A 14,934-nucleotide genomic window follows, 5' to 3' on the forward strand; every position below is an offset into this window, starting at 1 on the left:
GCCTGGGCCTGAGTGAGTTCAAGTACAGGGAGCCATGTTCTCCGGGGACCCACAGGACGGACCCGTGAGCAAGGCCACTCTGGCCGTAGAAGGTGCCCATTCTCCAGCTTCTCCCCCTGTGTGGTGGCTGTGGACACCTTTCACTTGGGAAGAGAGGCCGGCCGCCTTCTCCAGTCCAGATCTATCCCTTACCAAGCAGGCACTTTGCGCCTCGAGTCTCTTGTTAGGTTGATTCCGTGCGTGCTTGAGAACGAGAAAGTGTCTCTGAAACCCTGGGATGAAGGGGGTTTCTCCAACAAGCCTCCAGAATCGCAAACCTTAGTGTAGGGGTTTGACGACTTCTTCAAAAGTAAAATTCTGTTCAGGTGAATAAACAGTTTTAGCTTGGGAGAAGCTACTTGTAACATCTCTAGCTTTCAAAGGTGTACTATATAGAATACGTAAGAAACTCCTGCCAAAAGGAAACAGGAAGCCAAGCGATCCAATAGAAAGAAAGACAAAAAAGGACATATATATTAGGCATTTGCCTAAAAAAAGGGCCACAAACCAGGGCACCTGGGTGGCTCAGTAGGTTAAGAGGCCGACTTTGGCTCAGGTCATGATCTAGCGGTTCGTGGGTTCAAGCCCTGCATCAGGCTCTGCACTGACAGCTCAGAGCTTGGAGCCTGCTTCGGATTCTGTGTCTCCCTTTCTCTCTCTGGCCCTCCCCTATTTGTGCTCTCTCTCTCCCTCTCTCTCAAATAAATAAACATTTTTAAAAAAAAGGAGGCAACAACCCCCTCTAGGCCAAGCCTAATTTTTAATTAAGATAAGCAACACAATGGAAACTTCAGCATACTTCCCAACTGTAATCCGGTGCCCTGGATTACATTGTCATTCTCTACTCAACACACGAACGCACAACATTCACATCTACGTGCATTTCAGTGTTCTCTTCTTGAGATTTCTGTTTTCCTGTATCCAAGCAAAACTGGACCTTGTCCCCAGTCTTCAGGGGGCTTTGCCTGTGTCTGTGCGTCTGCTTCAGAATGTGAGAGATGGTTATTCCAACACCCCTCTTGGCGTAGATGTGACTGACAGTGACAACAATCAGAATCCTACCGGTCATTGGAGGCTCGTCAAGCCAGCAGACTCCGCTGTGTTTTCCGGCAGCTGTGCTAAACGGCAAGCCAGTCCAAGTTTTGACCGAAAACGACTCATACGACCTCTGCACGCATGACTCATTCCGTATTCCAATGGTTGCCAAGATGTGAAATGTATCTTTCTGAGGAAGTTGCATACAAATGGTGTCGTGATTTATTTGAGTGAAGAGAGAACATGAACAATGTGCCGAGCCCATTGGTTTCCTATAAAAAAAGAAAAAAAAATCAATTTGGGGAACGTTGGGGGACTTGGGGTCACTGAGGAATTTGGTCGAGTCCCTTAAAAAGCTGTAAATAGGTAACTCACAGAATAGGAAATCTGGAAGGTTACTAAGGACAGTGGGAGGAGCCCGGTGTTTCTCCCGATCAGAGAAAGGTCTCACTGCATGTGCAGCACACAGAGTTAATCACTTGAATATACCGAATGCCGGGAAGGGCAGGTAGAAGTGGGCCCCTCGAGCATATGGCTGGGACATATCACTGCAAACCTCTCATGGAGCAGCGTGGACACGTTAGTGACATGGGCATGTGACTACAGTCTAGGCAAACCCCCTACCCTGGAGATGCCCCAGGAAAACTCCTGCACGTGTAAGCAAGGAGACTCAGGCACGAGTGCCTATCCTGGTAAAGAACCGGAGGCCGCCGAGGAGGGTGCAGAAATGTTAGGCGGCAGTCAGGAGGAGTTGGCTAGAGTCACCGAGAGCATCACCGATGGACCTCAAAGCAGAGCACAGAGTAAACCAAAGAAGAGTGGGTCAAGGGGACATTGATGGCGAAAAAAAATTACTCACGTACGTTTTTAAAACACAGAGAAGAGTACCATGTAATTCTCACGGCTGTCATCTGTGGGAATCAACAAACGGAAGGTGGATTCTCAAGGACCTACTAGAAATACCTGAGAAGTGGGTACTTTGGGGGAGATTTTGACCTGAGACAGAAGATAAAGGGGAAAAAATAAGCCAAAGAGGCACCTTGGGGGGTCGGCTTCACAAGAGAAGCTAATGGGGTCTCCCCCGCACTGGAAAGCACCTTCTCGCCTCTGTCATTTAACAGAATGCTAAACCCAAAGCAAGTGCTCACTTGAAACTCCGACAATGTTTAACCTGTTTCATCCTTCAGATTCTGAGCTTCCTGAGGACTAGGATCTTTCGGGGTTTTCTCTGGAATCGGTACTGCGAGGTCAGGGTGCTCCTGTGCCTGGAAAGTCACGGAATGGGGTATCGGTCAATTTCTAAGAGACACGACTGACTCAGGGAGGTGGAGGGGAACTCAGAGATCACGCAGTCAGCGCCTTTGACTTTGCTGACAGGAATGCGGAGCCCTGCGGGGTCCAGTGACCTGCCGAGGGTCAGACGAGGAGCCTCTGCGTAACCAGCAGAGGACCCCAGGCCCCTGACTCCTCGCCCTCTGCCCTTTCCACCGGGTCGCCACGTTGCCACCCGGTCTGAGAAACAAGTCTAACGGGAAGCATCACCAAGGGAGAATCTGCTGTCACACCTAGCGGGGACCGCTTGGAGCCAGCCCTGCTGCGGCGTGACCCTCCGGCCTCCTGTGTGATGTCGGTGACGTGGCAGTCGCAGCTCTGTGTGTCGCTAGTGTGTAGCAGCTCCAAGGGAGGTGGTCCTTCCCAGCTTAGACCTGCTCCTGCGCTCAGCATCCCCCCTGGAGACCCTCCCCTGTTTCCTCGTTGAGATTCCTCTTGTGAGCCCGTATCTCCAGAAACGAAGACGCCACTGAGTACCCGGCTGGCGGGGGGGGGGGGGGGGGGGGGGGGGGGCATATTTGAGTCTCATTCTTCAAACTCTTCTTCCTTTTTTTTTCTTTTTTCTTTTCCCATTTTGGAAATTCCAGCCCTCCCAGACTCCCTGGCCGCCGCGTTCCCAGGAAGGTGAGCGTGATGCCCCGAGCTGGCAGCAGAGGGCGCCCGTGCCCCACAATCTTGGCACCAAGCGTCCCGCCGGGGCTGGGCGGGTCGCACATTTGCCTGCAGCCGCAGGGACCTCGAGGGGCTGCCCCTGGGGAGGGCTGGCCCCGGGCCAGTTCATTGTGGTCGGAGATGGCTGTGGGCGCCAACGCTGTCACGGGAGACATTTCCGTGGAGTCTTCCATGGAACGGGGTGAGGGCTGCTCTTCCCTGGCTGGGAAGGAGTTTGCTTCCCCAGTCGTCTGCTTCAAGCGAGGGAGACCCACGGCGCAGGCCGGCCTCAGCGGCAAGGGTGGGGGGCGAGCTTTCCAGGGCACCGCCCACTCAGCCCCTCCCGGTAAACTCATCCCACATCAGGGGCCCCCAGTCACCCTCCTAGAGGGAAAGACGTTACTGCTCTATGGCCTGAAGGCTTGAGATCATTGGGGGGAAGGATCCTTCAGAGCCTGAACCCCAGTATTTTGGATTACATCCGTGGTGGCAAATTCTCACTCTGGGAGCGTAGGTTTGATGTTTGGAAACAGCCAAGACTCATTCAGAGCCTGACCAATTAAATAGATGAGGTGGGTATGAAAGTTGCGAGCCCGGGGCCTGATGTAGGGTGGGGTTTATCTGGGTCACGCGGGAATTCTTGTCCTTGTTATTGGACGAGCTTTTAAGGTAGAACCATGAGATCATTGTTCTTAGGGGGCCTCTAAAGCAGCTCTGGAGATAAATGTAAAAGAGGACTTTCCAAAAAAAAAAAAAAAAAAAAAAAAAAAAAAATATATATATATATATATATATATATATATATACACATCATTGTAGCAAAAGTCTTAAAGAAGGTTTCAAAGCTAAATGCGATTCCTTTGCCCAGGTTCCGTATTGATTTAAAAACACCCTTCGTATTATTTTTCTGTTTGTTCATTGTTTATGCCAGTCCCCCGATGTACAGATATTTCTTGGGCACGGAATATACAGTTAGCAGAGGAGACAGGTGCAAAGATGTTGGAGGCGGGGTCGTGCTTGATACGTATGGGCAGTGACAGGGGCTGAGTTTCACGGACTGCCCACCATGTGTTTCCTGGCTCAGGTCTCTGAATGTCTAGTGCCTTGCTTTCTTCCTCCTTAAAATGAAGGTAACAGGGGCGCCTGGGTGGCTCCGTCGGTCTTCGGCTCAGGTCATGATCTCGTGGCTCATGAATTCAAGCCCCATATCGGGCTCTCTGCTGTCAGTGCAGAGCCCGCTTCTGATTCTTGCCCCCCCCCCCCCGCCCCCCGCCCTCTGCTCCACTCGTTCTCTCCCTCTCTCTCTGTCACACAAAATAAACTTTTAAAACAAATGAAGATAACAAAAGTTCTCTTGCCCACTTCTCCCAGGCCAAATTACAGTCACAGATCTTTTTGTGCTGTGTAAACTCTAAAGTGCTACGTAACGTATCATTGTAGCCCTTGATCCTTGTGCCTTGTACATTTCTCGGCCGTAAGTTCCCTGAAGGCCAGGAACATGCCTCAACGTCTTGGGCCCCGCCCACTGTGCCCGTGAAGAGTAACTTGACAGACAGCGGAGACCTTACACCTGCTGGTAACAATCCACCGGAAGCTGGTTTTCCGGCTGACGGCTCCAGCGGGGAGGCTCCTGGGCTCGCTGCTGGACCGTGCTACTCGCAACAGGCTTCCCCTGAACATTTATTGAGTGCCAAGCCCCGGCTGGGCGCTCTGTTCAGAGCTGTCGTGGATACGCAGTTGAATCCGGCATGATCTCTGTTCTCGAGGCGTTTACAAGTAAAATTGATTGTTTATACCGCCAATCAAGAATGTAAAACACGGTGTAGACGTGTGCAGAATCCGGGCACAAACAGTGATGAAATTAGAAGGATGGAGAGATCGGGAAACGGGCCAGAGGCATGTGACACCTGCACTGGACTCGAGCAGGAAGGGCAGGTGCATCTGTGGTGCAGGAGGGGGACGGCTCAGGGAAGACACTCACCAGGGGCCGGAGGAAGAGCTGAACCGGCCGGAGCTGGGTGCGCCGTGGGATGTGCGAGAAAGGGAAGGCTGGCAGGTTTTTCTTTGGGGCCTCGCCCTGGAGAGCCTTGACGGCCCTGAGCCTGACGGCCCTGAGTCTCGGCCGGTCTCAGAGGTGAAACGAAAACTTTGTGGCTGATGCACTGGGCCGCGGAGCTCCGACTCCTGGGCTCCGTCCGAGGGGACAGCCAAGGCTGAGGGCCGAGTGACCCAGGAAGGCAAAGCCAAGGTGGTGCCTGCCCCCCAACGCCACTTCTGGGTAACGCAGCCGGTACTGGGAAGCAACGAAGTCGCTGGGATGCGTGCAGGGAAAGCCTTCCTTTCCTTCCAGCCACGGCCTCCACGCCTGCTCGGTGAGGCCTCCACTGCTTGTCTGTGTGCAGAGACCTTTCCAGATACCAACCGCACATCGCATCCAAAGCCTCGTCCTGTCGGGCCTGACCGCTGCCTGGGGACCTGCATGGGGTGGGGGGAGAGGAGGGCAATTCGGTGACGGCTCCTTCCCCTCCCTCCCCCTCCCTGGGGTCCTCCCCTCTGTAACCGGGGAACTGGGCCTGGGAGGAAGGATGGCAAGAGGGGAAGCTCTTAGGGATGGAGTGTTGTCAGTGGCCTCCACGTGGCAAGCACCCAGCAGAGGGCTCTCTCCAGGGCCACACGGGAGTTCCTCAGGAGGCCCGTGGGGGACGCTACCCTGCCCAGTAACCAGGTATGGGCAGCATTTGCTCTGCTGACTCACGTCTGATGCGATAGCTTCCCCCGTTTGACCCCTAAGTCACTGCCCCCGATCGCTCAACCTCCTACTGCTCCCCACCCCCCAGCCTTGCTTGACAGGCGTTCTCTTGAGCTTGGTACCTTCCGGATATTCTAAGCGCAACTACCTTGCGGAGTATTAACTTGGCTCATAGAAAATGCCACATCCCGACCAGACCAAGCACAGAGGACGGGGGAACGCGCACCGCCGCCCTCTCCCTTGTCCTGCGTCACCCTCGAGATGGATTCCTGTCTTCAGAGCTCTCTAGTCAAGAGGAAGCCTTCGGTCTCTGTGTTCACGAGGATCCCCGAGTCCCTCACTCCCATCAGGGCAACGCGGGGTTTCTGCCGCTGAGCAAGCAGCCAGCCAGGAGGAGGGGACAGCCTCCCTTCCTATCAGGACCCCCTTCTTATAGGTCCAGTCCCAGGGAGGGGTCTTTTGGGCTCCTCGTTCGGCTTGGGTATGGGGGGTGGCTCCCTCCGCCTGGAGGAGTGGGGCAAAGCCACAGCACTGCCCCCCAAGCACCCCTCCTTCTTAGGATCTTCCTTCTTAACTTTCAATCTTCTCTGAATACAGGCTCAAGAAGAAATCTAAGGTAAAAGTTACAGAATCAGTTCTTCTAGCTTAATAAGTTCATGTGGGTGCATCTAGTAATTCCTCTAGAACATGTGGGAGCCTCCTAGCCTCACCTTGGGGCTTTAGCCAAAATTCTGAAACCCAGGAAAGAGCCATTTGACTTTCTGTTCCGTTAGTGATGCCTTACAGCAGTTTCTTAGTCTCGGCCCTGTTGACCTTTGGGGCCAGACGCCTCTTTGTTGCAGGGGCCCGGCCGGAGACCCACGAGGTCTCCCCAGTTGTGACAATCTCTTCGGACATCGCTAAACCTTCCTCGGGGGCAGAACTGCCCCCTGGTGACCACCGCTGCTTAATAGACAAGAGGAAGTCACTGCAAGTTTTTGTGCAAAGAAGTAACATAAACCAATAATCACATGCTATTTGGCTGGTTTCTCTGAACGATATGAACAGGCGTGGTCAAGGCCAAGAAGCGTTAGCTGTGCAGAGGACAGCTTTTCAGTCCTCCCTGCGCGTGTATGCAGGAATGTCACGAGATGCTGTCGCTGATGTGACACGGACCATCCGAGGTAGGCGGAGGCAGGGGGCGACGGTGCCACGGATGCAGGGTAGGCGGGGGGGGGGGGGGCCTGCCGTGGGGGGTGGCTATCGGGCTGAGGCGTGGAGGCGTGGGGCGGAGGGGTCAGGCGTGAGGGGGAGGCTTGTCCCTGGAGTCTAGGACCTTCTTTTCAGAGCAGGAATCTCGTAGAAATATTTGGATCGATAATCGTGTAAGTGAAGCTAATGGAGAGCTCATCACATCACCCGTTTGGTTCTCTCCAAGAGCCTGGTGCCATTATCTGTCTCAGTTCCCAAAGTCAGAAACAAAGGTTAAGCCGCTTGCCCGGGTCGCTGAGACCAGAGGTGAAATTCTGATGGCGGCTGGCAGGATACCCACACCCTCGCGGGGAGCCCCGGCAGCTTCCTTGGAAACCAGTCCTCCTGGCTCCCACAAGGCTCACCCTGCAGTCTACACTGTCAGCCGTGCTGGGGGATGGGGGCGGGGAGAGGGACTTACTGCCATTGCACTCAGGAAGGTACAAACGAGAAGAAAAGTGTTAACCCAGACTAGAAACCAGAACTTTCTGGTTCCTTGTGTACAAACACGTTGGGCGATCCTGACCAGGTTGTGGAAGAGGACGTTCTAGTCATCCCCGAAACCCGGGATGCCAGTTTTGACTACGGTCTCACCCTCCAGAAGGAAATTAATTGAAAGCTTTGCTTTACCCTTCTATGCCAGGTAATGTGATAAAAGCTTCACACGCGTTATCTTACACATGATCCTCACAAAACCCCCAGAGCAAATAGAATTGTCCCATTTTACGGATCAGCTCATCGAGGCTTAGTGAGATTTAAGTCCATCACGAAAGGCACAGACCCCGACCGTGTCTTGTGCCAAATCACGTGCTCTCACGCTGGACTCTGTGCATCCGTTTATCTTTTTACCCTTATAAGGTGCGTATCATTACTGACGTTTACACATAAAGGCAACAGGCGCCAGAGAGGTTGAGCAACTTCCCCGCAAACACAGGAGGACCAGCCTGTAGTTCCGGGAGCAGACTCTAGCTGGCCGCGTCCAGCATCCAACCTCTGCCCACCTTGGCCCTGTCTCTACGAAAACCCCGAGCAACACAAGGCTGAGTCCCTCGATTTTGTTACCTGTGTCAGCAGCCTGGGTTGTGGCGCTCAGGAAACACTAGTCGGCACCGATGGGACAAGGTGCTGTCTCCACGGCCGACTCCTCCGGTGACCAGGCGAGTGGAAGGAGGAGAGGTTTCTCTCTGGGGAGGCTTCTCATGGCTGCTGCGGAGTTGAGCCTTAAAGAAGATCGAACATCCACTCAGTCGCTCGTCTTGGAGTGTGAGGGGGAAGGGGTCAGGAAGGAGGTGGCCTTTGGGGCCCCGGATGTCACGGAGCCAGCCCGGGAAGAGACACCTGCCCGTCTCTGGCCAAGCTCCGTGTCTGTGGGTGGCAGCTCAGGGGACACCGCCTGGCGGGTGCAGAGACACCCCCCCGCTGGGCCCCCATCAGGCTGAACTCTGCTCCAGGCAACAGCCACGGTTCTTTGCGGGAGGGATCAAAGGTGAGGACGGGACTCGGCTTACCACGAATGTTACCATGAATGGCGGGCCATGTTGGGTTCCCCTAGAAGCCACGTGCAGCTGAACGTTTCCAGTGAGCTATGCTGGCCGAAGGGGGAGGTCAATTAAATCTGCAATTAAATCTTAGTCACCCCACAACCCCAGTCACTTTCATCACGGTTCACAGAAAATGTAGATAAAAAAGAAAAGGAAAAAAAAGAGAGACAGCATAATTAAGATTTTAATTCCATTGCTTAATGTCCAAGGATAAAGGATCCCTACACTTTCCCCAGGAATAAAACAATTTTAATTTCTCAAAATTGTGTGCCCACTGACGGATGTGTTTGGACTGGAGAGTTAGCCCTAGGGTGTTCTGAGAGGACAAGGTGTTGATGGGGAATAAAGCAACTGCCATCCACAATGCCCTTTAGGAAATTCTTTCCAGTTACATGGACCCCAATTCAACAACACACATTTGCTATGTGTCTGCTGTGTGCAAGACCCTGGGTCAGGTTCTGGTGTACAGAGAAGGTAAGTCGGCCTGACATGTGCAGTTGTTCGTGTTGTACACTGCACAGCCCTAGCAGGTGTCATGTAAAGCACAGCACAGATTTGTGTATCCATTAAGTCTTGTTCCTGTAGATGGCAGGAAGGTGACTCAAAGAAGATGGGATATGTCTGTGTGTGTGTGTGTGTGTGTGTGTGTGTGTGTGTAGTCTAGCTGTGGTATCAGACATGGCCCTCAAGGAGCTCACTGTCCAGCAGACAGCAGGACTCTAGGACCACAAGGAAATCACTCAGAGGCTAAATGCTGGGAGAGGTTTCCTCTTTCCCTTTTAAGAATAGGCTGTGTAGGGCCAGATAATGATGGAAAACAAATTAGATGTTCTCTGGTCTTTTTGCTAATGTTGCCAGTTAACAACAGAAAATTCCTTTCCTTTGTTACTACCCCCTATCAACTCTCCTGATCCCAGAATCTTCCTCCATCCAGATAGCATCTTCTTGTGGCCTTATGCTCAACTCCTCTCAAACAGGACAAGGCTGTTTGTACTCGTTATTCTTAGGAGGAAGGAGGAAAGAAAAAACAAAGCGAGCTCATTCTGAAAGACAATGTGTCTTACCACTCTCCCCAGGGGCTAAGCTGGCTGGGGACAGCTTAGACTCAGGCTGCCGAACTGTGGGACTGATTTACCGTTTCAGGGCCACACCCCCATTCCCCAGCCCCCAACAACTTTCTTCCCACAGCTGAGAAAACTTCCCCCCATAACAATAACACACCCCGTGCTCCAGGCAATGTCAACATCATATATATTATTTTATTATTCGCTCGTTTGCTTTCCATGGCAAGTGAAAAAATAATTTAAACCAATTATATGTACAGAGGCTTGGTGAGGTTTTCCAAGAACTTCCAGAAAGATCCCCAGCCCCTCAGATTGCAAAGAAGGGTTTCCTTTAACATCTGTACAAAACCACCTATAAAAGTCGCACGTGTAGAAAGGTTTCTTTATTGTAAGCATCACATTATTGGAACGGGAAAGGGTCAGGGCGGGAGGCGGCGGGACGTGTGCAGGGTGAGGGGTCCACACACACCCGCCCAGGGGTAGTCCCAGGCTGGGGGGGGGGGGTGCGGCTGGGGGCGTTCAGGTGATTTGCAGCGGGGTCTCCAACATCTCCATGAGGAAGGTGTCAATGGGCGTGTCCCCGATGAGCTTGAAGAAAAACAGGTGCTCCAGGCACTTCAGGCCGATGGAGCGCAGGGCCGGGAGGCGCAGCAGCAGCTTGGCAAACCTGCAGGGGCGGAGGGTGGGGGGCGAAAGGGCGTCAGGAGCCCGGTGGCCGCTCCAGTTCGTCTGGTCTCCCCGACCAGCCCACGTGGGAGAGAGAGCCTGGCAGGGGACACTGGGGCGGCTAGACAAGCTCTACTCCTAGGAAGCTTCAGCAATGGACTTTTAATTTTTTTTAATGTTTATTTATGTTTGAGAGAGAGAGAGAGAGAGAGAGGGAGGAAGAGAGAGCGCGAGCAGGGGAGGGGCAGAGAGAGAGGGGGACGCAGAATCTGAAGCAGGCTCCAGGCTCTGAGCTGTCAGCACAGAGCCCGACGCGGGGGGGGGGGGGGGGGGGGGGGGGGGGCCCGAACTCACCAACCGCGATATCATATCACAACCTAGAGCCCAGGTCGGAGGCTTACCCGACCGAGCCACCCAGGTGCCCCCGCAATGGAGTTTTTAAAGGGGAAGCCGAACCCTGTGGCCTCTTGAGAGTGTTCTGAAACCTGCGCCCACGTCCCGGGATCCCGGGCAGGAGCAACAGCCAGGCTCTGGCTCATCTCCCACCAACCAGCCGGGGCTCCCTACGTCCCCACCCCGCCCGGGGGGCTGCCTGCGAAGGTCTGCGGGGATGCCGGGAACGGAGCAGGAGACACGGCTGTGCTGACCTGCGGTGGCCGTCGCCACTCACGTGCACGTGGGGGCACCTGCTGGGGCACCGCCAGGCCTCGCAGAGGTTCTGGAACACGAGGTGAGTGAGGGCGGGGCCGGCGGCCCTTACCGCCCAGGCTGAGCCCGCCTTTCCTCTCACCACCCCTCCCCCCACAGACCACGGCGGGGGGGGGGGGGGGGGGGGGGAGGGGGCGGGGAGGGGCGGGGTGGGGTGGGGAGTCACCAAGGTTTGTTACCAGCTCGCAAACAGTTGTTACCAACGCGAAGGAGGTGCTTCCTTTAAGCAGGAGGAGAGTGAGGTGCAATATATTAGTCTCGCCCCCGAAGGCAGTGTAGGGACACGACACACACGTGTGCAAACACACACTCGCGCCTGACACACGTTAGGTAGACCCACTCACACATTCTCACGCACCCTTATACACACTCACCCACACCTGCCTCACACGTGTCACACATATACACGTGTGTGCACACACTCACCCTCTTACCCACCCTCACAGACGTGAGCTTGTGCACACGCCCACCTACGCACACTCACACATTCTCCTACACTCTCACGTGCCCGCACACGTGCACTCTCTCCCACATACATGCACTCACGTGTGTGTGCTGCACATTCCTGTACAACCAAGGACCTTGGCTGTGAGGTTCACCGCAGGGAGAGAGGCCTGTGTGTGAACTAGCCTCACATCTGCACATCCTCCTGGGTCCCCTCAATTTGCTGTGTTTTCCAACCTGCCTCGGTGGCCTTTCTCCATCTCTCAGAATCCTTTTTTTGCCAATAAAGCTGATTTTTAATGTTATTAATAATCACTGGCAATCCAGTCACTCATAACTTCCAATGAAAGGACAAGGACTGAAATTCTATCGGTCACCCCGGCCTGAAATCAGAGACTCTGGTCAGGCTGGCTCTTCACGGAGCGTCACAACATGAGTTCACGGGGGCAGTTTCAAGTTGGAATTTTAATGCTCCTGGAAAACGTGTATGTTTCTATATTCAGGCCACATAAAGTTTCAAAGAAATGGGGCAACATAAGAAAAATATAATGGCACCATCTACAAAAAATCGGGATTACTTCTTTACCTAGAAACATTAAAGGTCTTAATCAGTTAAGCATCTGACTTTGGCTCAGGTCATGATCTCGCAGTTTGTGGGTTCGAGCCCCGTGTGGGGCTCTGTGCTGACAGCTCAGAGCCTGGAGCCTGCTTCGGGTTCTGTGTCTCCCTCTCTCTCTCTCTCTCTGCCCTTCCCCTGCTCACGCTCTGTCTCTCTCTTTCAAAAATAAATGTTGAAAAAAATTTTTTAAGAAAAATTAGTCTATCCCAAGGCCACACAACCCTTCAGAAAGTTCTGCAGGGCGTCCCCAAGCAGGAAGAGCCATTTAGGTAAAGGCTGAGCTCCTGGTCCTGACTCTACCACGAAAGACTTTTATGGAATTAGATGAAGGGAGTGGCTTCTCTGCAAAGTACAAAGAGAGGCTGAGACAGAACTCTGAAAATGTATCGTTCGCTCTAAAGATGCCCGCGTTTTACAACCCACAAAATGCTAACTACACTAGGGTACTGCTGTCTCAGCTGACTGGCCCTGACTTAGGGGCTGAGATCGGGACTGGAAACCAACACGCCCGTGAAGGGCCACAGCCCTGGGGACAGACGCCGCGTGCCTCCCTCACGTGCTCGGCAGCCACAGCCTTTGAGGTGCCTGCCGCGCGAGAGAGACAATGTGCCTGCGTCCTCCTGAGTTCCGATCTCTGCTTCGCTGGAGCAAAGCGCACTTCCGAAGTGTTTCCAGGGAGTGGCAGCCCAGTACCACGGACAGCACCTTCCACCTGTTCCTGCCCAGCCGAGGTGACCAGCCTTCGGCACGCTTACCTACCTGCCTGAGCCAAGTGACATCCCCGATGCACCTGCTCATCCTCAGGGTGGTCCCCCTCTGTCCAGGCTGTGCCGGACACACCCCGGGGACACGAGGGGGCCCCGCCTCTACACCCCCTTCCCTGCCCTTCCAGGTCCCACCCCAGTCCGGCCAACAAGGAGGCAGCCGGGACCCCCTGGCAGGCCTGTTCCTAGGAAAACGGGTAAATTCCAAAGTTTTGAAAGTAACATTCAGCGGAAACAACCTAAATGTTCCACGGGCCAATGGCTAAATACATTAAGATCCGTCCACCCTGTGAAACGTTACAGAATCACTGAAAATGATAATTTTGTACCTTTCGGCATCGGATAAAGTAGCTAAAAATAGCTAAGAGAAGGAAAATAATACACCAAACCGTACGATTTCATGTCTGTAAATGCACGTTTCTGTGCACGCATGCACTGACACGCAAAAATACTGGAAAAATATATACCCCAAAAATGTAGGATTCGTCTTGTCCCGCGGGGGCAGAGCAGAAAGCCAGGCAGCGGCCCTGGAAAGCACAAGCTCTCTGAAGCCAGACAGACCTGAGTTCACCTCCCAGCCCCACTGCACACCAGCTCCACGATGCCGGGCAAGTGCCTTACCCTTTCCGGGCCCCGGTGCCTCGCTAGAAACTGGAGACATTGAGACCCGCCTTCATTTGCTCATCCGGGCAACATTTACAGCCCTATACTATGTGCCCGGCACTGCTTTAGGCTCTAACTTTGGAGTGGGGAGTGGCGAACAGGACAGGATCTCTGGTGTCACGGAGCCAATGTTTCGGCAGCTTTCAGCTCGTTAGAAAGATTAAAGAACACTTGAGAACCCTAGACGGCACCTACTGCACGTTACCACGTATGCAGGGCAAGGAAGAGGCCTCACCGCGGCCATTAGATTCTTCCCGCACTCTCTCTCTCACCTGCCAGGTTGTTCCGGATACTTCTGCTTCGTGTAGGCCTCGAGGGTGGCATAAACCTTCTCTCGCAGAGTCTCTACCTCCGAGGGGTTGGACAGACCCTTGGCATCTGAAAAAGACGACTGATTTAGCCTGTGGGGACACATCTCAGGTGGACACCCTTCCGGAGAGGCTGTCCCCGTTCACTCTGGCCTCTGCCCCAAGAGTTACTAGATAGAGACGCACTGGGTGGGGAACAACAGTGAAAGACACCAAGCTGGTCCCCTGGGCCCCCCAGCTCTCCCTCTCTGTGCCCAGTCCACCCAATAGACTCCTGGAGCAAAGGCTGAAAACCCTGTTGATAGCCAAAGGCAGCCACTACCGACTCCAAGGAGGAGAGTTTTACTCTATCCGCTCATTCTAGAACGACTGCATCCCCACATTTACTGAGTGCCTCCCATGTGCTAAGCCCAGACTGAATGACGACATGGCGTACAAAAGCCAGATCCACTCACGTGCCGCATCAGCTAACGAACCACCTGATTCCTGGGCTGAAGCCTGTGCAGAAGTCACCATGTAATTCTGAACGGTCATCTTTTGACCCCCAGCAGCATGTGAGGAAGCCGATCCCTTCCTCCTCCTTGAATCGCTTCTCTTCCCTGGGCCACCAGGACATCACTCCTCCACTTCTCTCCCTGCCCCTCACTGGCCTGTCTTGGGCTCCTTGGCTGGTTCTTCCTTTTCTCCCCAGCCCCTACGTGAGGGTGCACCCCTGGGCCCACCTCTGCCCAGCCCCCTTCTCTGCCCCACTTCACTGACCCCCTACGTGAGCTCACACCTGTCTCAGAGTCTCGTGTGCCCGGTAGAGGCTGACAGCTCTCGAAAGCACATCTCTGGTCCTGACTTCTCCTCTGAGTCCCAGACTCATGAACACTAGCTTCCTGGACAGCTACTCTTGGATGTCTACTATCCATCTGAAAAACTTTTTTTAAGTAATGGGTTTTTTTTTTCAATGTTTATTTATTTTTGAGACAGAGAGAACGAGCGTGGGAGGGGCAGAGAGAGAGGGAAATGGAATCTGAAGCAGGCTCCAGGCTCCCAGCTGTCCGCACAGAGCCTGGCACGGGGCTGGAACCCACGAACCGTGAGATCATGACCTGAGTCGAAGTTGGAAGCTTAAC

The 14,934-nt window shown here is 53.8% G+C and overlaps 1 protein-coding gene across 5 annotated transcripts in view; it reads right to left on the reverse strand.

The window, feature by feature from the left end:
• Positions 1 to 9,816: 9,816 nt before the first annotated feature.
• Positions 9,817 to 14,934, reverse strand: part of RXRG (retinoid X receptor gamma) — a 44,404-nt gene continuing 39,286 nt past the window's right edge. For all 5 annotated transcript variants that reach the window (XM_045455412.1, XM_045455411.1, XM_045455415.1 and 2 more), the window contains 2 exons: positions 13,778 to 13,883; positions 9,817 to 10,308 (listed from right to left, as the gene is read on the reverse strand). In XM_045455412.1, the coding sequence (XP_045311368.1) occupies positions 10,161 to 10,308; positions 13,778 to 13,883 (254 nt within the window). In that variant the 3' untranslated portion in view covers positions 9,817 to 10,160. The remainder of the gene's footprint in view (positions 10,309 to 13,777; positions 13,884 to 14,934) is intronic.

This window comes from Leopardus geoffroyi, chromosome C3 (genome assembly GCF_018350155.1).
Source record: "Leopardus geoffroyi isolate Oge1 chromosome C3, O.geoffroyi_Oge1_pat1.0, whole genome shotgun sequence".
In the NCBI taxonomy this organism is placed as follows: Eukaryota; Metazoa; Chordata; class Mammalia; order Carnivora; family Felidae; genus Leopardus; species Leopardus geoffroyi.